This window comes from Mizuhopecten yessoensis, unplaced genomic scaffold (assembly GCF_002113885.1).
Source record: "Mizuhopecten yessoensis strain PY_sf001 unplaced genomic scaffold, ASM211388v2 scaffold6919, whole genome shotgun sequence".
Classification (NCBI taxonomy): domain Eukaryota; kingdom Metazoa; phylum Mollusca; class Bivalvia; order Pectinida; family Pectinidae; genus Mizuhopecten; species Mizuhopecten yessoensis.
Window position 1 is genome coordinate 136,403 of NW_018406790.1, and position 25,277 is coordinate 161,679.

Sequence of the window (25,277 nt, forward strand, 5' to 3'; positions counted from 1 at the left end):
AGTGTAGAGGGATGGCGTCTTGGAATCTCATATAACCCGGGTCTATGTTAGTGTAGAGGGATGGCGTCGTGGAATCTCATATAACCCGGGTCTATGTTAGTGTAGAGGGATGGCGTCGTGGAATCTAATATTACCCGGTTCTATATTAGTGTAGAGGGATGGTGTCGTGGTATCTCATATAACCCGGGTCTATGTTAGTGTAGATGTATGGCGTCGTGGAATCTCATATAACCCGGGTCTATGTTAGTGTAGAGGGATGGCGTCGTGGAATCTCATATTACCCGGTTCTATATTAGTGTAGAGGGATGGTGTCGTGGAATATCATATAACCCGGATCTGTGTTAGTGTAGAGTGATGGCGTCGTGGAATCTCATATCACCCGGTTCTATATCAGTGTAGAGGGATGGTGTCGTGGAATCTCATCAATTTGTAATAGACATCGCCGGATGTTTTTTTTTAGAAACTCTTGATAGTTAATTGTGACACTTCCTGTTTCAATAATCCGGATCTTCCGAGTGTCCGGATTATCGCCACTCTTTTTATTGCTTTTAATATTATTAAAATGAAGTGATAATTGTGAACCTTTAAATTTTGAAGTTATCGCCAAAAAACTAGTTAACATTTTGACCTAATGTAAAAAAAATATCTTAATTTTAATTATGTACACCGACAGATGGATTGATTAACCGAAAAGAGTATGTTTGCTCCATAGATTATACCTTACCGAATACTTTATCTATACATTTTAAATTATTTTCACTGGAAAGACAAAATGCTCATCGTGTGATAAAAACAGACAGACGTGAGACTAATTGAATTGACATACATGTACATTGCTTACAATCAGTGTTCAGGTAGACTACACGTACATGAAAGAAAATGGGTCACGTCTCTAAATGAGAACAGTATTCTTCAATTATGTGGTGACAGTATGGCGTATCCTCTTTTTGATTCTGTATACAACGAAAAATGTCACATTATACAATGTACAATCTACTATATTCAGGTTTTCATCTCAAAATGATTGTGGTTAGAATCACCTGCCCAAGTTTTTTGTCCTACGTTTTTCTGCGTCAGGTTTGCAAAATAAGATAATTATCCACATATGCCAGTCAGCGATTCTTTGTGGATAAAATACAGGCTACGTGTGTTCAATGTCGTGTTAATATTTTTACTCAAACTGTTTTTTTTGCCAAACGTCCTTTTTCAGAAAGAAAGTTAATATGAAAAATCCAGTTGTTCACAATCTATTCCGTGATAATTCTGCATAAGGGAAATACTACTAGAACTTAACGCCACGATGGGAGATTTGGCATTTCCGTCCAGAGAACATCTTGAAGGATTCGCGTTACATTTGTACACGTGATTATGTTTAAAGATTCACTCATCCATAAAATATCATTGGTATGAAAACTCCTTCTGATAATTATGCCATTATAATTAGCCGCCACGACTGCGCAATTTTCTATTTCCGCTCCGAGAACAACTTGATGGGTTGGTAAAACATTTAAACCTCCGCCCAGCCAAAGTTGGGTCACCGTTTGAAACAGCACTCAGCACTTCCTTCATTGACTTAAGAACGTTGGGTTTCACTGCCACCTTTTCAGCTTGGTTTATAACCTTTTTCAGGCTTGATACTAACTCTAGGTACGACTTGGAGTACTCCGGCTGACTTCCTTGCTTTGCTACAGATCTAGAATGTTGATTTTTATCCGATTTCTGTTTGTGTTGATGACGATCTTTTTTCCTCGAGTTTGATCTCCTACGGCTATATCGATTTCGAGACCCTTTGGACGATGATCTTGATTGAGACAATCGTGTGGATGAACTCGTTCTGGAAACAACGGTACTAGTTCTTTTAGAAGAATGTCGTCCTTTTGATGACCTTGAACTTAGATTGCTCGTTAGTGTATCTAAATTCTGTACCTGATGTTGTTTTTCAGTGGGAACCGAATGTTTTCTTGAAGTAACGCTAACGGTAGTAGGTTTCTGTGAAAGATCATGCTTACTCATTGTAACCCGGGTCGATATAGTCGATTGATGAATGGCGGCCCGTTGCGTGCTACCCTTCCTTTCTGTGTTTTGGTTGTGAGTCGATGCTACCCTAGCCGAGATAACACTCATGGCTGGAAGTGTTTGCTGAGGAGGTACCGGTAGGGATTTCTCAGATTTCTTTTCTTTCCTTGTTATCATTACTCTCCTCCGACGGGATCTTCTTGTTTCAGTTTTTGACTTTCTTCTTCTAGCCAGTTTAGCAGCCTTCTTTGCTAATCTGGCAGCTTCTCGTCTTTGTTTTTTGGCAAGCTGTTCAGCCCTCCTTCTCTGCTTTCTCGTCAGTTTCTTAGGTTTCGTTCTAGACCGTCGTACACCACTACCACGCGTATGAGTCCTCGACGTAGTCTTCCGATCCGTCAATGCAGATAATAATAAATTAGCATTCTTGATTTTATTTGGTACAGACGTAGGAAAACTGGGTTTAGGTTTCGTTCCTGGAGGAAGGGGCTTACTAATGACCATACCTGTCCTGTGTTTACCGTGCGTTTCTAGGTTTTTGGATGTGCGAACCTCCACTTGTTTCCACGCGAATCGCCTTCCAGGGGGACTCGTTGTGTGATGTTGAATGTCTACGACAGCTGACGGTTCTGTCTTCTTTGGTTGATTGCTTAAAGGTAAGCTCTCTTCCTTTTGTTTCGGGGGTATATTTGTGGGTTGTAAACTGCTTGGTTTCTGGGTAGTCCATTGGTCTATGTATAACGGCGGTACGGGAGGATTAGTCAGCGACAAAGTTTGTCGTGACATAATCTCTTGAAGTTGGTCAGTGAGAGTAACAGCACTGATGTCAATTTTCGGGGGAACCTTCGGTGGTGGAGGAGGCAGATCAGGGGCGGACGTGATCACACTCTGACCGTAAACAACATATCGCTCACTGGGAGATAACGTGTTGGTATTTGCGTCCTTCGGTTGCAATATTTGATCTGGAGCTATTGTGCCTCTGTCTATAGCAGGACGTTTTGTATGTTCTTCGTGAACAGTGACTGATCTCTTTGTAAAACCGAATGTTTTTTCTTCTGGCGGGGCGTCATAGCCAATACTTATATCAGCACAATTCTGGAACTGCTCCTGTGGTCCGCAACCCAGGCAGCTATTGCCATCTCGGTCCTGTCCCCAACTATTTCCTTCAACAGACACAGGTGGAAATGAAAATACAAAATCTACGTTTTCTGTTAATAGCGTAGATATTAGTTACAGATACTCTTTATTTATCGAAATGATCTAACAGATGAAAATAACGGACTTACACTCTACTAATGTATGTGCTACTTTTTGTGATTTTTTTTTATTTTGGATAAGAAATTTTATGAGCATTATGCCTTCATATCGGAACGTCAAAAAATATCTAGATCTGAATACAAACAGGAATAACGTCATGGAATAAGAATGTAGCACAATTTTTAAATTAACGTTTAGATATGAAATGTATCAGAAACATGTATACACATGTAACACTATTAACTCATGAGATGCAATGTAAGGAAACTGTTGCGCCTACAGTAGGTTTATCAATACCTGTTTTATATTTCCACTGAAGAACGCACTGACTACACCGTATTCCCTTCGGAAGTTCAACGTTCAACTCGATCTCGCCACCTTTCGGAGGGAAGTACTTTAAGCCTTTTTCATCCTTCTTTGCCTCCCGTACTTTGAGAGGATGCTGGTCCAAACATTCCTGTTGGACAGGCGACAATGGGTTGTTGTGAGGACAAATCTTGAATTCGAAAAACCCCTTGTGATAGGCGTTAATGGTGAGCGTGACCTTGATTGACGCGGTATCCATGGGATAACGGACACCAATGATCCCAAGGCCGTACTTCCCACCAGCCTCGTGGTCATGAGGACCGTAGTAGGCGTCACCACAAGTTCCACACTTTTCACCTACTTGTGTGAAGTACTGTGATAAAAATGGAGTCAATTTAGTTATCAAGTTTATCTTTTTTAGTTAGGATGACATGGATTATCAATATCAGCTGAAAACAAAACGTCAGTAATTTGTGCATGAATGTTACATATCATATCGATGTAATTCATTGTTAAAGTTGCGAGCATACCGAGTTACAAGCGAACAACATTCAGAGGCTAGTTAAGGGGTACAACAATATTCATAATAATATTCGTCAAATGCGCAGAAAAATATCTTTATTGTTATTATTGTGATAACAAAAATGTGGCAGTTGCTAAATACTTTGTTTTTATTGGTTAATTGCATTGTCAATTACAGGATTGAAGTTTTTCAGATAAAATCATATGCAGATTAATTTGAAATGCGAGACCAGCAACTGTAGCAATTTTTTAGTAAATTATATCTAAAAAAACCCGGTAAGATAAGAAAAAAAACCACAATGAATATTTCAAATGACTCCGTAGGAAAGGCCAAAAACGAAAACCCGACACTATTAGATAAACCAACCACAATGAATCTTTAAAAGACTATTATCTCCCTTTTAAATGCACTGAAAATAACAGCGCATTGGGAAGTGGCAGCGGTGCCGTATCACAACATTATGTAAGACCACCAGCAACATGAATATATTTTCATTTGTCACTTATAGGCAAGCTTTAGCACCAGAGGGCGTTACTTACAGGTAATCCTCCACACCAGAGGGCGTTATCGTTGTAGTTGATAGGTGACTCGTGTCCCTGTCGCCATAGAGACGATCTCTGTGGAGGCCAACTGAGAAAACCGTGCTGAACAGATATACCAGCGTATGACGCAAGCAACAGGGCTATCACGTGATATTCCAACATGTTTGCTAAAATAGAAAGGAATACAAAAAATCAATAAATCATAAAAAAATCACTCTTTATGAGTATGAACTTAATAATATATGTCCGAAATCTTGACAGTTTATTTCTGCGCACTGCAACTATAAGCGCCAAGCTTGTTTTATTGCGCCATTGTACAAAGGGATGAGTATCAGGTGACATTTAACTGATAATCCAGTCAATAGTTACTGGAAAAGACATAGGAGTCATTATTGACAACCAACTTGAATTTGAGCAACATATATATGTGAAGAAAAAATCAGGAAGGCAAACGCAATGGTCGCAATGTATATTATGACGCAATGGTCGCAGTGTATATTATGACGCAATGGTCAAAGTGTATATTATGACGCAATGGTCAAATTAGTGTATATTATGACGCAATGGTCGCAGTATATATTATGACGCAATGGTCGCAGTGTATATTATGACGCAATGGTCGCAGTGTATATTATGACGTAACGGTCAAAGTGTATATTATGACGCAATGGTCGCAGTGTATATTATGACGCAATGGTCGCAGTGTGTATTATGACGCAATGGTCGCAGGGTATATTATGACGCAATGGTCAAAGTGTATATTATGACGCAATGGTGGTCAAAGTGTACATTATGGCTAGGTTACCATTGGTAGTTAAACAACTACAGTACACATGATCTGTCAGTACAGAAACATTGACCAACAACGTTTTATTGACGACACTTGTTTTTGTTTGTTTGGTTTTTATTGATATATTAACAAAAGCAATATTTTTAACATTGTGTAATTAAAATTTGAATGAATAAATAAATAATTTTGAATTAATTTGGTTTACATGTGTATCTCTGTTTAGGTAGTGTTAATTAGCCTACGATTTTTGGAGGTGTATTCTGGATACACGGTTAATTTCAAATATATTTCGCAAATTCACCTTTTTTTGTTTTAATGAGAATACTTTATTCGCATTTACCTCAATCTATATGGTTACCACGAGGTATATATATATCTATATATGTTTGCGTGTATTTAAATTAACGATGAAGATTCAAGGTTAATCTATCCCAAAATATCAATCACGTCAAGTATAAGTCACCGACGTCAAAACAAATCAATAGATAAGCGAAAAACATTCAAAGACACCAGACAATATTTTTTCTCACATGTATAATCAAAAAGTGTCACTCAAGAAAACGTTTAAACCATCGTGATTGAATATAGTTATGGCAAAGGTGAAATAGATAGGTATATATCATTATTAAAAAATAATTATCATGAACAACTTAAAGATACTCTATATCAGACATTGATTATTCAATAAAGAAGCATTATCAAGAAAGGCATTTTCTTTTACCATAATATGCACAATGCCACATTGATGTTTCTTAATTAAGGCTGATGGTTCCCGATTGCCTGATGTATGCAATTTACTGGCTGATATACACCTTTTAAAAATATCTTCGATTACATTACAAGTGACTTTAAGCTTTGTGGTCGCTGTATGAAATATATTAATATTTTTAGTCGGGAAGATGTCCACAGATACATGTCACTTCTATGTAAGTTTCAAAATTTGAAAAAGTGACAACTAAAGCTGTTCATCAAGGGTCCGGTTCCTCAAAACTCGCATCAGCTTAGACAATATTTCAACACAAAAATGTCATCTTCTACAAATAATAAGAAAGTGTGAAATTCAAGCAAAAGTTAATTTATAGGGAATTTTAAATGATCGTCTTCGAGAAATATAAAAATGTGTGTAATAAAATTCACGAAAAAACATTTTGAAAATTTGCACTGATGACCCATATAACGAATCATGCTTGGGACACTCACGCCCTGATATCCATTTCGAAATATTTTGTAAAACCTAGCCATGAATCATTGAATATATATACCAGTTATTTGACATTTCCTCAAAGAGTAAGAGTTTTACAGTTTTCTGGTCGAAGCCATTTTATGACACACGACGTCTAATTGGTTTGTTATATCGGTTTATACACATTTTTAATTATTATTTGATGAATGTGTCTATCGTTAATAAAGATAGCCCTGCGTTTAGCTTATTTGTCATGCTTCAGTAATAAATTATTTACGCCCGTGTGACGTGTCTGTCTGACCTTATAAAACATTAAAAAAAGGTAACACTTATTTAAGCATAAACAGCATTCTGTTCCGTGTTATAGGACCACAACACGGAACAGAATGCTGTTTTATGCTTATATTTACATTTTTCATCTTTTTCATTTTCATTTCCAAGTTCATAATGCACTTTTAAATTCGAAGTTCGCGGTGTTCGTTCCATAGGTAGAACAGCCCATGGAATAGCTCACGGAACGTTGTCTCGTGACTTTTACCCGTAAACAAATATAGTTCGTTGAAATAAACACAAAAATATCTATACTATTTCCATACTTAAATCAATCACTATATTCTATTCACATTTTATAATAGTCCTACATCAAACGGTGAATATTATTGAATCATAGTGGGTTATTTTGCTGATTAACTTGCAAGTGCGGAAGGAATAGCAATCCATTAGTTAGTCGGACCCGTGGATATATCACTACGCCAGTGTTATGGTCTCATAACACAGAACTGGCCTTGGTAGTGTTATATAGTGGTAATGAAGAGCAAATGTAAATATTTGCTAATAAACTAGGAAAACTTAGGCATGTTACGGAATGGTTTCTATCAAGATGAATTTGAACAACCCATTTTAAGGCTTAACTTATATATAAAGGTAAGAACACAAGGGAAGCCCACAGTAATTACATCCGTATATATAACCGTACAATAACAAATAACGTGCTCTGTAGATTAAGGTGTGTATTTTACTTAAAACAAATTTGACTTGGCGGGTACATTCCACAGATTCATATTAAGTTATTAAAATCTGTACAATATCATAGATATACATAGTTTAAATCCGTACTATACATAGATAATAAAATGTACTATATATATATATATATATATATATATATATATATATATGCAAACTTGTATTACATATTCATACGAATTAGCTTACATGTTAATACACAAAAAAAAATTATATAAATGATCGAACGTGTTAAACAAGTGCTTGAATCGGCACATATTATTGGTGATTCATCGTTGTGAATGCATAATTATAAAAATGTTTTAATATTTCAAAGCAAAAATTAAATGTATCAATGCATTCGATGTTTTAATACATGTCTTAACTAATATGTCATACCAATGGTAATTCGGTTATTGAAATAGTGCAAGGTGCAGACTCATTCATTTGAAATGAAATCCTCATTATAACCCTATTGAAGACTATCCAATTTGAAGTGTCAAACATTTTAATATGTTTTGTGACACGGTTGACTGATCACTGATATATTGATATTGAAAGTGTGAATGTCAATGTAATACTGACATTCTACCTGCAGACACGATACGCCTGTATAGGCTCTAACTGCAGACACGATACGCCTGTATAGGCTCTACCTGCAGACACGATACGCTTGTATAGGCTCTAACTGCAGACACGATACGCCTGTATATGCTCTACCTGCAGACACGATACGCCTGTATAGGCTCTAACTGCAGACACGATACGCCTGTATAGGCTCTATCTATTCTTATTCTGCTGAATTTTAGCTGGATGAAAATATTTTATTCCCTTTCAGAAAGTTTTATTAATGTAAAAAAAGCAAAAGGGTTATCTGTATGAATTTAGGAAATACATTACTTGTGTTGCGTAAAAACATACTTCAGATATTAGCTTAGAAAATTGTTTGTTGAGGTGAAAGTTGTTTATAAGGTAACAATGCTTCAAACAAATCAAATATATAGAGCTGATACATTCATTAATCTATTGTTTCATAACTTTTAAGCTTTACGCTTAATATACAATAATATTCAACATTTACAACACATAGAGTAAATTAAACATATTAAATATTGATTACTTTGTAAAACAAATTTGGAAGTTGGAAATCACAATTAACTTATTATAAATGATTAAGTGTCACATCGCAAACTGGCTCTAGTTTTGTAAAACAAGGGAGATTTCAAATCTGCAAAATGCATAAAAGTAAAAACATTTTATGAAGTCGACAACTAGACATTAGTTGATGCTCAAGCACAGTATATGCATGATTTAAACAGCTATGAATTGTTATTCAAAATATGAATTCTTTAATATGTGAGTCACTCTTTTTAGTATGTACAGTTCTAATTGTCAATGTATTATAATTGAATAACTGTTTTCGTTCTAGCTGTCTTCATTTGTCAAATATTCTAATTTCACTCATTGAAGGAAGAAGGAAATTTGAGATACTGCATAAGATCGAGTTAAAATGTTAATTCAAATTTGTTTTATAAAACATTACAACTGTCATGCCTGAATAAATTGGAGAAAAGATCGAAAATAGCTTTACTTAAATCATTTAATCATGTTTTGACTGGCGTCACACATGAAACACAGATTTCCTATTTGTTTAAAATTTGCAATTATGTTTTAAATAAATAATTTATCTAATACTTAGGTGTTATAAATGACAACCTTGTATTTGTTTAACGCTGAAATATGGGGGAATGAATATCGTGCAAAGGACAAGTTTCATTCTAAACCTACATTGAGTGAATTTAAAGACATCAAATAATCTACTCACTAAATGATATATATAATGAGTAGATTATTTGATGTCTTCAAATTCACTCAATGTAGGTTTAGAAAAAAAACTTGTCCTATGCACGATATTAATTCACCCATATTTCAGCGTTAAACATAATCACATCAATGAGCTTAATTAGTAGCATAATAGTCATTAAACATAGGGAGATATGTTGATCAGCTCGGCTTCTCTTTAAAAGAAATCGAAAAGGTAATTTTCCCCTAATACCTTCTAGAGAAAATACCAAGACTACTAATTAATATATCTCTGTACCACTTATGGTATTCGATAATCGATATACCACCTTTGCAGCAATACATTATTCTTTGCCAGCATTGCATGAATGAGCGTTTGATGTGATGCGTTTTCCCAATATTAGTCAAAGTAAACTCAAGTTTTTTTTTGTTTGGGGGGGGGGGCTTGGAATCTTAAATTAAAGTAGCGTTCCAGAACGACGGTTGTTATCGCACCTATTGTATGAAGGAATATCGATTACTCTGACACCTGATCACGATTTTAATTACAAAACTGAAGCTCTCCATTACCCGTTTTTAGAAATAACAAGAGAATATCTAATTGTCAACAAAACCGTATTTTGAAGTGCTAAGCGGGACCTGTAATCGTAAAATATATTTAGTACTCCCTAAATGCTGTTCCATCATTTCGCACAACTAATGCTATAGGGAATATATATCTTATGATGGAAAACTTCTGAGAATTATGGAATATATCTGGAAGCAGTCTTTTTACATCATAATCCACACTTAAAGCAAAATGTGAGCAAAGGAAATATTTACATTCAAAGGGACTTTTGCAAAGGATCAAGTAGAATAAAACAAGACGAAAAGGTTGCCATCAAATACCTGTACCTACGTATCTTTTCAAACTCAAGTTATTATTTAAAACAAAATATTTTGATATGATTCTTGATTTATTTTTGATTTATTTATTTTGCTTCCTCTTCCATGAATTAGATATAGACACACACCGCGGATCTGATTTATTATTTACAGACATCTATTGTATCACCTGTTATCTTGATTTACCTACGAACTTATAACAACGTGCTGCAAAAATACGAAATGTCCTAATATTAAAAGGTCATCAAAGGAGTAGATGTACTTGTTAATGTTCTTATGTCACAGGATACATGACTAAATCTGTCCGCATTGCATAAATGTATGAGAAGAAAAACCACAGAAACCACATCGCTGATCAAACCTTGAGCATTTTGCACACATGGCAAAAAAATGCAATTACGTTTCATACTCTTTAGATAAACCTGAAATATATAAATTACATGCTCTTGTTCTGGCATCAAATAAATGTGTCACGTGGCGTCTTTGCGATATGACACTGATCTCCACCAACCAGGAACCAACCAAGTGTTCAAGTGGTGTTGTTTTACTGTCAATGCTTATGTCATCGTAAAATATATTCGGTGTTTCCTAAAGTCTGTTCCGTCGTTTGGTACACTTTTCATGAACAAATGATGTATGAAATGTATATTCAATGATGGAGACTCTCCTGAAATATGCCGTTCATATGGCAAACAGGCGTGTTGCATCATGAATCATACAATACAAATAATTAAGAATACATATGTGAATCCTTTGGTATTATTTATAGCTAGTATTTTATAACGAAGGATAAAGGTGTATCAGCGATGTTTGTTTTAAGTATACAGAGTAAGGTTTGAACAATTAATAAAAGAATTGTAACTAACCAGGAACCCCTCCATAGATGTTTATATTCCGTCTTTGCGTATTGCAGAGTTATCTTCTCTTGGGAGCAGGTGTTGATTGTTACGTCATTGGTTTGTGTGAGAAAATTACGTCGTTTTCTCAAAAATTGATGACGTTACTCTCACAAACAAGTGACGTAACAATCAATACCTGCTCCCAAGAGAAGATAACTCTGCAATACGCAAAGACGGAATATGCTACAAATGTTAATGAACAATAGCAGGAACAGTAACAAGAAACATTTAAATTAAACTATTTACTCAGTAATATGTAGTGACTACTTTTTGATTGGTATGTAATGTAAATTATATAGTTTAACTGAAAGTTTGTCAGATACTTGCAGTGATTACACTCTTATACAAAATATGTAAGTTTTGGCAGGCTCGCCTTTGAAGGAAATTGTCGAAATATATTAATTAGACAATTTATATTGTTTGATGAATGAAAACAAGTAACCGTTTTTGGAATAAATGTTGATCAAAATTAAGCTTAACATAACACAAATAAACACATTAAGGTATGTGTATGTTTTTTTAATCTCAGACATAAACATTTATACACAAAGTCAGGTTATCTAGTTATAAGTTTTAGTCAGTAGTGTTTCTGTACCTACCAATTAACAAAAATCACATTACAATATTTTGATTCTTTTTTTTTTTTTATTACAGACTGACTGTTAATATGTTCAATCTTCCTCAATAGAAGTGTACTGATGCACCCTAACGCGAAATACAATTACAACAAAGCGAACAAGGCTTTATGACTTATCATGGACAGCTTTATAAGACTAAAACAGCACGGTACATGTCTCTGTAATGATGTCTTACCGACACCGTCTGTCGTTGTACACAATCCAGTCGGACATGTCCTAACGCTTAATGATATACATAATTATAATGCATATTCAGTGTCGTTAGTCGGACGTTTCCAAACTTTTGTTTCATTACAATACGTACAAACGTCAGCCTGATATCACCACCTGACAGTGATGGGTTTATTATACGGGCCGTGGTAGGAGTCAGCTGCGAACGTGCACACACAGATATTTATTCTCAATATGTCACTAATTAGTTCACAATTTTGTTTTTGTTCACAAAAAATGTAACCTATTTGTAATTTATAACTTTTTGTATTATGATAATTTATGATCTAAAGAAATGCAAAATACTAGGAAAATATAAGATGTCAGGAAAAACATTTTGATTTCGTGACTCTAAAAATCAGAAGCATAATAAAAGTGGAAGTTTTTTATTATGTTCATCGGTATATCTGTAATTTTTGCTGTAAAAACGCCGGTTCTTATTTTAAGGCCATGCCATTAACTACAATTCGAGCGAAATTTACATGACGGTAGTCTTTCATGAAATAGAAAACGCCTACCCTCCTCGAAGACCTTATCTGATTATCCTGGCACTTTGTTTGGGGACCCAGTGTACACTTTTTGTCCACATTTAGTTTCATAGATTTTAAGACCGTAAAACCGTTAACACTTTTTTATTCCTTATTTTTTCCTGAAGCAATTAATCTTTCTTTTTCTTGGAAATCGATGCCAAGAGACAATATCAGAAAATAGTACTGTACGCAAGAACAATGCAAGGTTTAAAACCCGTATATTGTGTTTTGCGTACAGTATAATTGAAAGGATTGAAGAAACTGCATATTACCTGTCGTTGACTGCTACTCACACGTAAACTCTTGTTATGTGAAGAGGGTATGCAATACAACATGGAATTGTGTGCGACTAATCATATTAAGCATGTAAATAAATTGGATCTGTCAAGTACAATTGAATAATAAGTATCGTATATTGATGCACCGATGAACCCTGCCGGTATGAACCTAATGTGCCATCTGTGTAAATGTGTCATAGCGAATTACGGTTGAGGTCATGACGCATATCTACATTCCCTTAAAATCACACATATTACGAGAATTTGTTTTTATTGGTTGACATTTTGCATCAAGTTGTTTTTAGTGTTCAATAATACTATTAATATTAACTTGCGCATTGAACACTATAACCACTCACGAATGAATTCAAGGTATTGATATAAAAAAATATGTCAAAGTAATGGCCTACATCGCATTTTGACGTCAACTCAAATATCGTTTTGAGCGGTTTAAGATTATTAGATCAAACACATAAAGAAATAGTTATAAAAATGAATACCGATATCTACTGTTTTATATCTGTGACATGTATTGTTTTCGTCATGAGCTGAAGGGATGTCATTTAACATAGGTTCAGCTCGGACGACTTCTGTTTATTACATCTGAAGAGCATGTAAACATGGAAAAATACTTTATCACGTCAAGGAAATAGATCTTTGACCTACATATGGATTTAATTGGAATATAACAAGTGTCATGGAGTCATCCTGGATATTTTATATCAAATGTAGATGATATTTATTAGCTGTAATAATATAGCTGTCAACAGACATTAATTAATCTAAATTAATAAAACAAATCTAACCAACAAAACGTTACTGCAGTGAAGGAGTCAGGAGACTAATGTGGGATTTTCAAATATGTCTTTGGGGAATTCTAAATGATACAAATAGACAAATGTGTGGTTTTTAAGTCGACTGGGGAGGAGCGTGGTTTTCCCTCAATCTCATGTATCTGTAGCTAGTATAACAATAACACTACATCTATAATATTGTGAATCTCTAATGTAGGAGATAAAAAAAAAATGTGCTGTTTATATAGCGTGTTACATACCCCCGTAGTTAGCCTATTAAATAGCTCCTGATGACAACGAAATTTAATTACTAACCCATTAGTAAAAATGATCTACATGTGCGTATTCCGTCTTTGCGTATTGCAGATTATCTTCTCTTGGGAGCAGGTGTTGATTGTAACGTCATTGGTTTGTGTGAGAAAATTACGTCGTTTTCTCAAAAAATTATGACGTTACTCTCACCAACAAGTGACGTAACAATCAATACCTGCTCCCAATAATAATAATGATAATAATATACAGCATTTATATAGCGCCCTATTTAATTTGTAAAATTACTCTAATGCGCTTTACAACATATGGATAATAGTAATGGTTATAATTGTGAAAACAAACAACAAAGGCTTGCAATCACTTTCATACATTTAACAAGCAATGTGCACATAATTGAACAAAAAAAAAAGGGTGGTATTTACATGACGTCTTTGCAAAGATTCTTCAATGCAGACGTGAAGAGGTGAGTTTTTATGTCCCTCTTGAACTTGGCCAGGGTATTCGACTTCCTAATAGCAGATGGTAGGCTATTCCACAACGTAGCCGAAACCCTCCCAAAGCATCTGTTTCCGTAGGTCACAGTACGAGATTTTGGGACACACAACAAAGATTCTGACTCCGACCGCAGTGATCTTGACGGCTGATACAGGGTAACAAGTTCCTGTAGGTACTGAGGAGCTGTTCCATTCAGTGCCTTGTATGTGTATACCAGAATTTTGTACTGCGACCTGTATCGTACAGGTAACCAGTGCAACGAATAAAGCGCAGGTGTGATGTGCTCTCTCTTTCGAGTACGAGTAACTAGCCGTGCTGCAGTGTTCTGAACCCTCTGCAGACGACTAGTTAGTTTGTCAGATATACCACAGAGCAGGGCGTTACCATAATCCAACCGAGAGGTAACAAGTGAATGCACCAAAATCTTGCATGCATCTGCAGTTAGAAACTGCCGAATACAGCCGATGTTCCTGATCTGGTAGTAACAGGATTTGGCAATAGCGTTCACTTGTTTCTCCATGTTCAGAGAACTGTCAAAGTATACCCCTAGGTTTTTAACAGCTGGAACAGTCTCAATAGTTCTGGCACCAACCTTGAGCTGGAGAGCCATTGTTTGCTGACACTTTGGGGAAAAGACGATTAGTTCCGTCTTTTCCTGATTAAGTTTAAGCATGTTGGCGTTCATCCAGATACTGATATCTGTCAGACAAGCTTCCAGACTTTCTGAGACTGTATTCCAACTGTCCTGTGATTTTATGACCATGTAAATTTGTGTGTCATCAGCATAGCAATGATAGCGAAGGCTATGGCGACGACAAATCTCTCCAATCGGTTTGGAGTACATACAATATTTTCGTCTTCCTAACACCGACCCTTGAGGAACCCCGAAATCTAGTACTTTGTCATGTGAGGTGGCAGATCCGATGGCAACACACTGTCGTCGTTCACTTAGGTATGACTGTATCCAGCATAGTGCGGTATCAGTCACTCCATAAGAGTATTCAAGACGTTTATAAAGTATGCCATGGTCGATGACGTCAAATGCAGCTGACAAGTCCAGCATGACAAGCAAACTTGAGAAGAGAAGATAACTCTGCAATACGCAAAGACGGAATATAGAGCCATATAAATATTATCAAAGTAAAATCTATAGTTTAGTATTATCAATATCAGATCAAAAGAGATGTATTTTTTGTAATTTATTATACATGTATATAGTTTGTAATTTATGGCAAGCATGTACGTACAGTTTTTAGTTACTTTTTTGCAGATATTTTTATTTAGCATGGCCTTATTCTTAATAACGAACTCCTACGCACACTTTGCAACGTTTATGCACACACGTTTATTATAATGAGGTGGCTACATTTCTCTTATGCATGTGTAAAAACGCCGTAAAATAACAATTTCTTAAGAAACAGATGGAATATTTTATGTTAATCTTCTATGGGAACTTCCGAGTAACGCCATGCACAATGCCTATTAATGGATAATTTAAAGCTGGACTGGTTCCCTTAATTATTCGTCTTATTACCTATTTTCCTAAATGTGTCAATTCCTGACTCTTAACCGCTAACATAATAAATACACATCAAGCTACGGGATACTTACCTGTTTGTATGTTGAATAAATGCTATGTTAATAACACTAGTGTTTGGAGTAAAAGTCATGTAAACAACACTTGTGTAATAACGTAAATGTTTTGTAAATAAAACTTGTTTGTGGAGTAAAAGTTATGTAAATAAAACTTGTGTGTGGAGTAAAAGTTATGTAAATAACACTTGTGTGTGGAGTAAAAGTTATGTAAATAACACCTGTGTGTGGAGTTAAAGTTATGTAAATACCACTTGTTAATAGGATTAAATTAGTGTAATTATCACTTGTGCATAGGATTAGATAAGTGTAAATAATGCTTGTGTTGAAATAAAAGTCATTTAAATGCCACTTGTTGTGGACTTTTGGAAAAAGAAAGCCAACTTGTCCAATTTGCACAAAAGAAATAATTCACCCACTTTCACATGACGAACACAAACAGTTAGTGTTTGAATTCATATAATCATAATTCGGATCCAAACTTTTTGGTCTCTAGCATCAGCGATAAGTCATCGAAAATGTATGATACGGTGTAGTTCATGTTTGACATACTGTATTTATAAAAAAAAAAATCATATGTTTGTATATTACATTCATGCATTCAAGCTAACATGGCCTACCTTAAAAGTAAAAATAAAGCCCTTAATTTTCTGACTGGATGGGAAATCTAAGCGCAAATATTTCAAATTTGTATCAAGCTTGTTTTAGACATGAAAACTGACCATGGCATGATACCTGTTTAAAAGTATTCATCATATATATAACATGTAGTTCTTTTCAACCATAATTCTCAACAGGTATGTATGACTAGCTCAGGTGTGCACCACAGGTGTGCGCGATTGCGCGCGATCATGATAATTGTGTTATAGACCAGTTTTGAATATGTGTACACTATCTCACACATCAGGCGTTTGTTTTATATAAAAGTTATATCCTTAATACACTTTCATAGGAATAGATATCAAATTATTCATAAACTATGTATAACAGGTTCATGTATGCATGTCAAACAGGCTAAGTTGGAATTCACATACAAATCATTTCAAGGGTTTTTCCTTAGGAACTCTTTTAAAATTGAGATCATGTCACAGTATTTTATAACTACTGTCCATCTCTGACACTATCGGCCGTGTGATTGGACAATAAATGTTACAAACACTACGGCTCCGTGCGTCATTTCCTTACAACAAACTGCCAACTGACAAGGTGTCTTGGCGTAAATCTAAAATTGAAATATATCTAATTAAATATTTCGAATTTATTCCGCTTCAAAATAAAAAAGGGACATTAAAATACAAAAAGAAAAATGTATTCTATCAAACTTAAAATTGTATGATTAAAAACAATTAAAACAGGAGTGTAAAAAATGCATAATATCCAATTATTCGCTATAAGTTATCGTTATAAGATTTGCACGCATATATGTGGCCCCTGAGCAAGAATTAAAAACGAAAGAAACGGAATAGACCAAAATTAAAAATTAACGAAAAAGAAACCACAAAACTAAAATAGGTTAATAGTTGAAGTTTTGAAAAATATAAAAACCAGTGTTCTGAGTGAAACAGTGTAACTGGCCCAAACAAAGATTCAACCAATAAACCGTTCATCATTTTAGTGTCGTTCTTACGTGCTACAGTTATATCTAAACTGAAAATCAGTGGCGGTTAACGTATGCACGAAAATCTACAGTGGAATTATCTGCTGCCTGCAGCTGGACAGGGATCCTTAAATGTACATTGTGTGGTGTTGCTATTATTAGATACAGTGATAACGATTTAAGTCATTCTATTTGGTGCAATCATCCTGTCATATCTTATCTGGATGTAAATTTATGCATTCATCATGATGCCTTTAATCTAACAAACGTGACGTGTTTGCACTAACCTTGCACAGCACATGTATCAAGGTGGTAATGCATTCCTGCTAACACGGTTCCAGACATACAAGTGATAAACGACGTCTATCCGTCCATTCTTATTTCAATTGACACTGTGTTAATTAAAATCTCGATCAGTTGACAAGGACACGATATTCTGTACTCCAGATGTGTATATAGGCTACTATAAATTGTTGACCAGGATATGGGTATCAGTGTAGTTATATACAAATACATATTAATAGGATGAATTTCATGTCATCGTTTCATTAAAATATGTCATAAATATTAATAATCTACTTCATATGAAAACAACATTATGTAGATATCAACCAAATGGAAATGGAAATGAATCACTCTTCTGAATACCTCTTCATAATTAACGTGACATCTTCACACTTCAAATCGTGCTTAGAGATATACTGGCACATACATGTGGTCTAAGAAAATGACCTTAGTATAGAAAATATCATAGCTATATTTTCAAAAATTATAAAATATTTATATATACATATTTGATTTTTTTTGTAAACCAAAAATTTTAAAAATCATACAACTACATCAGGTTCATACGTCAATCATTTTATTGCGCCAAAAGAAAAAGAAGGGGAAGGGGTAAAGACTTGTTTTTTCAGTGATTTAGGCGGCAACATAAGTATGAATCTAGAATATCTAATTACAACCCTCTTGTTTCCAGATCTACTTAATGATACTGAGAGTAAAATGAAAAACGTTCAATGTTCCCTGTTTCGATACGTTACTATTTAAAGCTGGATCATCTTACTCCATAGCAGGTTTTATTTTCAAAAGCTAGCCTGTTAGAACAATATATTTAATGGTAATTCAATTTTATGAATTCACACTATTGCTGTAATCAGCAGGAACCAAAAGTCAATTATAAACTCTTCTTACTTTTTCATACTTAATTGTCTTATAAAATAACATGCTAAGCATTCATACTATATTTCATATGATTGGATGGAAATTGTTCTGTTCTACGAAAATGATTAGTATGATACCAAATGATCAATTAACGTGATATTGTGGTTTTGACAAATTTTCAAATATATGGTTCTGTCTATATAGACATCAGCCATCAATGTGGGTCAATCAAAGAGGGATTTCGTCACACCGTCTTGTCCATGTATTAACTAGACATGTTCACAACATCTGTTTGATGACACAAACAGATTATTTATCACATGTAGTGAGAACAAAGGACATTACACAGTACAGAATATTGCCTCTCAATAAGTTCACAAATGACTCGTTGATGTTTCATGAATTCGGAATTCCTGCATGTCATCTGCTAGTATCATTCCTCAGTTCTGTTGAATTGTACGGCAGAAATGCATATATCAATGTATCAAAAACATAAGAAAGGGTTGTTTTCGTCAACGTTCTCGACATAATGTCACCTTTAAAATATGTAAGATTTTGAAAACTTTTTCACATGACCGACAGTTTTTCAAGGTTCCCTTCTACATCACAAGCCTCCAATCTTGTCACAAGGATACATTTTTTTGCAATACATTTTAAATTGCAAACATAAATTGCATTTCATTTAAAAGACAGTCGGTAGAAGAGTCAACGTCTCACAGGAGGGAAACTACAAATGTACAAACACATACGTATATCTGAAACTTTAATTGCATTTAGTATTAGCGAAAACAATTAAAATGGAATGAGGAATAGCATATTATAACAAATCAATAAAATCTAAGCAAGCTATATCCTAATGTTTACAGATTTTTAATCAGCTTATGGGTGATCCTTATCCTCAAAAGCCGCGAACTTCCTAATTATAGAGCAAATCCGGGGTAAGAGAAAGATCCATGTACTTTAAAATAACCCAGTGCACCAGGAGTCCCTAGATTACAATAAAAAGAGTCGCATAAAAGAGTTTTATTCTCAAATTTGTAAGCTAACCTCCAAAACTACGAATTCATCATACATTGTAATTATTCATATCTAAACAGGGTTTATAAAGTACAGTAGTAATTTGCATATCACCAAAATTTGCAATGGTATACACCATGAATGATGTAAATGTAAATTCATGTCATTTGATATATCACCGATGTCTAATATTCGTGTCTAGGAGATTGTTGCTGTAACCTTAAAGCAAAACACACGTTTACACCCAGATAGACGATAAAGACGTAGTGCACTTTTGCAAAACAGGTTTAAAAAAATCAATAACAAGACATGACGTGACGTGATTCATAATGGCTAGCCGCATGTTATATACATGGGGGGTCATTTCAATATAAATGCTAATTGACTTCTAAACTGTCATCATTTCTTCGTGAATTGCAATAGGTTTTAGACTTTATTAGCTAATAAAAAAAAATGCCAGTCACACACTGTCGACAAATTCTGAACATATATGAATAGTTTGTTGGGAAATTCCAAAAATAAATATACAGAAATGATAGTTGAAATTAATAAAATATAAGACAGGCAATTACGGCCCATTCTAAAATCGTCTTTCCGGAGATGTTAACGATTGCCCTTCCTTAAATTAGTTTTATGTAACAATAACGAGACATCCACTCTTAGTTTGATAACTTGATTCTTCCATCTACCAAAATATAATATATATATATATACATTTATCATACGTAATCGTCACTAACATTTGTTAGCATATTGTCTGTATATCACACTACGGTAATCGTGTGTTTTCTTTCCTTTCCACTTCTTGTTAAAAAAACCTTCTGTATGACGTCTTTCAAAATTGCTAATCTGAGGCTCAATTTATTGTACAATTTTGTAAAACTGACCGAAATGTTCCAAAGCGTGTGGCTATTTCAAAGCACACATGAATAATGTTTAGAATCCAGATAAGGTATTTGTCTTTTTCCTTCCCATTTTTATTTGTTCATATCAGAAGTATTTCATTTTTTTGAAACAGGTTTTGTATTTAATAACAACTGAACAGCACTCAGAGCGAGCATAATATACTAACAATAATCACGACAATGGCGTAATGATTACTATAAATTATATATGGAACATTCGTGAATAAATATTTATCTACAAAATTTGACGATTTGCGAACTAATTACTGTGTTTTTGTATCGACTATATTTTATCGACTTCTTTTTCCTTAATTACTGCTGAAATGTTAAGCTGCTTATGTAGATCCTATGATAAATAAGTATTTAATAGAAACAAATCTTCTATGAATATGTTTGCATTGTGTTTTCGATCAGCAGGTCTATATGTTCTAAAATGTTTTAAAAGGAGAAGGCATAACATCCCCACTATTCTGCACCACTGCTACCCCATGAGATACACCGGGTGAATTCCTTCTCTGAATCAGCATGTGCATCACGGTAATCGTCATGTACGTCACAGTAATATGACACAGAAGTCAGTAGGTATGTCACAGTAGACAGAATGTTGGTCGCGGCCGTTTGTACGTATTACTAAGTATGACGACACATTAACCAGAGGATGCGGTAGACGTTTTATACATTACATTGTTCGGTAACTTTACCTTCTTTATGACTCAATTTTTTTTCTCCGCAAAGGGTGTTTTTCCTTTTTAATCAATACAAGATTATGTTCATTACATGATACCAGCGATGTTAATCATGGTTTCCAATGTTAAAATAAACAAAAAAATATGTCGTTCCGCTCTGGGCTATCAGGTTCTAGGCCTTGGTTTCACAAGGCCATTAATTGTGTAAGAAAGTTGTGTCTGAGACGGACAGCTCGTCATGTCTTACACTTTGGCCTAGTTGATAATTTAGTGACGTTTATTACTTAAGTGACGGTGGTGGTTATAATATATACGCTGGTATGTTCATAAATAGTATATCATTATTTGTGATAGCCCTCGTAACCACAACTAAATTCTATAAACAGACATCTTCGCTAATTGATTTTGAAAATACTTCAATGGTGTTTACAACTTAATGTGACATAGGTGAATCTCATTAAAGATGGGTTTTTTTAATTAAAACAATTAAAATGTCTACATGGTGTTGTGTGTTCACTGAGAACATTATACACCGCTTGGGATGCATCCTCAGTACATGACTACGACCAGATATAACATTAGGTCGGTTTAGATGATAGTCACTATTTTTTCAAATTTAAAAAACGTTATTTCATATAAACATATGGGAAATATAACACACACACCTAGCTTGTTATCAGTTATAATCGACAGTAAGATGTTGAATACACGTTGTCTCTATCACTTTTAAGTTGCTACAGCAGATTATACCTTAACAGTCGAAGTTTTCTACATTGATACGGCTCATTGGCCACTAGATTATTACATTGTAACCAAGGTTTTCTATCGGAAAAGAGTGAATATACACTGCAAAAATGCGGTCTTCAGCATCACTTGCCTACTAACTATGTGACTGCATAGAATAACATGCTTAAATACACGCGAACTATATAATACGTTGTTTGTCCTATTTTCAATGGTTTCAATGTAAATCTTTCCTTTGATCCTATTTTGCCCGAGTTTTACCGAGTTTCCCCGAGTTTTACCGATGTTTAGTTCGTGTTATGGTTTTGTTGACACTAGGGTATGCTCGTGGTGTTGTTGGATGATGGGAGCGAAATACTCATTCCTAACATTGTAACAGAAAAATCTTCAATCTCCGGGTATTATTTGATTGTTTTACCCTCGACAAAGCCTCGGGTAAGGAAACCGAAAAGTTCACCCTGAAGATGTGAATGTTTGCAGGGTTTCACAATGTCTTCACTTTGTCGTTGTGACAAGCAGATTGCCGTTATTTTCTATTTTCTCCGCGTGTGCTGATGCTATATAATTTTTATATTATTTTATTTCATACTTTAAAGTGTCCTCAGTTGGATTTGATCAACTGGATGCCTCTCTGAGAATATAACAAAGTAGAGTCTATAATTTCATAGTCTCTTTGGTTATATATAACATGCTTATAGTAATCAGTGCAGTGGGGCATATATAGGATCTTACATGAGTTTCCATTTCATATGAGATTTATGAAACGAGCCTAAGAATGCTTCAATTTAGCAAGCCTCTTGCGAGATAAAAGAAAAAAATCGTGACGAGTTTCATAAATTTCATATGAATTGAAAACGAGTGAAAGATCCTTTTTATCACATGATCAAGATTTGTGTAAAACGACATTTTCATGCAACCTTGAAATGTAATAAGCCGCCATTTGGCTCCAGTGCGTAAGTCTGTGACGTTATCTACTTGTTCAAGGCGTGACGTCATAATTCACTTGGCTGATAGGTCAAATTACATGGGTTATTAATGCAAAGAAATATGACATGGGTATTTTCACTGGATAAGACAGTACATTATGTGATAAAAGCATATTTTTACGATAAAATAGAACAGTGCCTTAATTATATACTCCCCAGTCATAGCTCATGCTAAATTACTGTGGATGTGTGTAGCTATATCGTTATAAATAATCTCTGTTACACTCTGTGTGTCTATTCCTATAATATTACTAGAATAAACGTTTTAACGAATATGTAATTTGTATGAAAGCCAATATAAATGTTAATTTTCGTTATACAATTAATCCCATTCTGAAGAGGAGTACAATGCTGAGCATTAGATAATGCATGAAAGTTTATACGCAATGAATAATTTGCCACAAATGTTACGAACAGTTTTAATCTAATTAAATATAAAAAGCATTTGTGTGTATACAATGTATACGCATAATCGTTTTCTAGATGTTCAGTTACAATGTATTTTAACGTAATGACAGCGACGAGAAGGGAGAGACGGTTGTCTGAAGCTAGGGAGAGACACCAACTCAACGACAGTGTAGAGAAGTGAGAGACGAATACAGCTGGTTTATTTCACCACTTATCTTTTCTATTACATTTATTTAGTGTGTATATAACACCAACAGTTTTATGATAAACAGTACAGTAATACCATCATGTATTTGTCACATTAGAATACGCCAGTGTCCTTATTTATACATACATATACTTATTCACCTTCAGGAAACAAGATATTATAATAATTGTCCTATTTATTTAAATAAATTGTTTTATGAAATTTGTGACATATACTAATGCCTCCTGGTGCATTATGTAGATGAATTCATTGTTCCCTTAAAATTTCAATTATATAATGAAATAGAAAAAAGGTAAAATTCGTGAAGGGTATAAAATTACTCGTTTTAGATATATAATCATAAGTTAAAAGAGGCATTCTTTTTATCTAAGCAAATAAAAGATTTCGACTCATATGGTCGGCATGAATTAATTTGATATTATCATAATAATCATGTCAGAAGTATGCCAGAACATGTAATACATTGTTTTGTAGAAGTGTAATAGAACGTATGTTTTATTAAAAAAAAATGAAAGGCGGCCAATTAGATTCACTATATATATATATATAATAATCAAAATTACTTACCTCACATTATAGTCCCACCAGTATTAGCTTCCCTTGGATCACATTATGTGTGTAAGGTCTCCCGACACAACTTCCTGCCCTATACACCAGCGATGAATCACAAATGACAACGGTTGCATATGATATACACTGAGGAGTACAGCGTCATAATCCAAAAATACGGAATGAAACGGAATTGCCCGAGTATTCCCGACAACTTCTCGAAGTCAACTTGCAGCAGTATACGCGTTAACAGAATTAACCCTATATTTTCAGTACATGTATCTTTAATGGTGTTTAGGCCGAAGCATCAATGATTTTAACACGTTTAACATGTTGTTCATCGAATCACAAACCTGATGTGACAGTCACAGAGCTGAGACCTGATATATAGGTGAAAGGAACAATGTAATTCATCCTTGGATATATTGTTTTATCTATCGTTATGCACACACTATTAAAAGCAAAAGAATATGTTATAATAATTCATCATATCCAACTGGCTTTAATTATTTTTGATCAATATATGTGGAACGTAAGTCAAGACTAATACAATCCATAGGTTGTAACTGAGAGATATCGTGTTTGCTCCCACCTCTACGTTTGTGAGATACTTATACGGAACACTCTGTGTGATACTTATACGGAACACTCTGTGTGATACTCATACGGAACACTCTGTGTGATACAGGACTCATAAGGAACACTCTGTGTGATACTCATACGGAAAACTATGTGTGATACTCATACGGAACACTCTGTGCGATACTCATACGGAACACTCTGTGTGATATTCATACGGAACACTCTGTGTGATACTCATCCGGAACGCTCTGTGTGATGCAGGACTCATACGGAACACTCTGTGTGATACTCATACGGAACACTCTGTGTGATACAGGACTCATACGGAACACTCTGTGTGATACTCATACGGAACACTCTGTGTGATACTCGTATGACGTATTTCCTTCTATGACGTTACTATCAAAAGACGGCGTT

At 34.6% G+C, this 25,277-nt stretch overlaps 1 protein-coding gene across 1 annotated transcript; it reads right to left on the bottom strand.

The window, feature by feature from the left end:
* LOC110452858 (serine/arginine repetitive matrix protein 1-like) lies at positions 1-24,387 on the bottom strand. The gene is made up of 4 exons (XM_021501578.1): positions 24,297-24,387; positions 4,639-4,808; positions 3,568-3,949; positions 1-3,176 (listed from the first exon to the last, which is right to left on the bottom strand). Exons 2-4 carry the CDS (start codon positions 4,801-4,803, stop codon positions 1,441-1,443), a joined length of 2,283 nt encoding a protein of 760 aa, XP_021357253.1. The 5' UTR covers positions 4,804-4,808; positions 24,297-24,387; the 3' UTR covers positions 1-1,440.
* Between the last annotated feature and the right edge of the window lie 890 nt (positions 24,388-25,277).

Coding starts and splice junctions, on each gene's coding strand:
- LOC110452858 (XM_021501578.1), bottom strand. CDS start 4,803: ATGTTGGAATATCACGTGATAGCCCTGTTGCTTGCGTCATACGCTGGT. Junction 3,950..4,638: donor TCTGGTGTGGAGGATTACCT/GTAAGTAACGCC, acceptor TTTTTATCACAG/TACTTCACACAAGTAGGTGA. Junction 3,177..3,567: donor TCAGTGGAAATATAAAACAG/GTATTGATAAAC, acceptor TGTCTGTTGAAG/GAAATAGTTGGGGACAGGAC.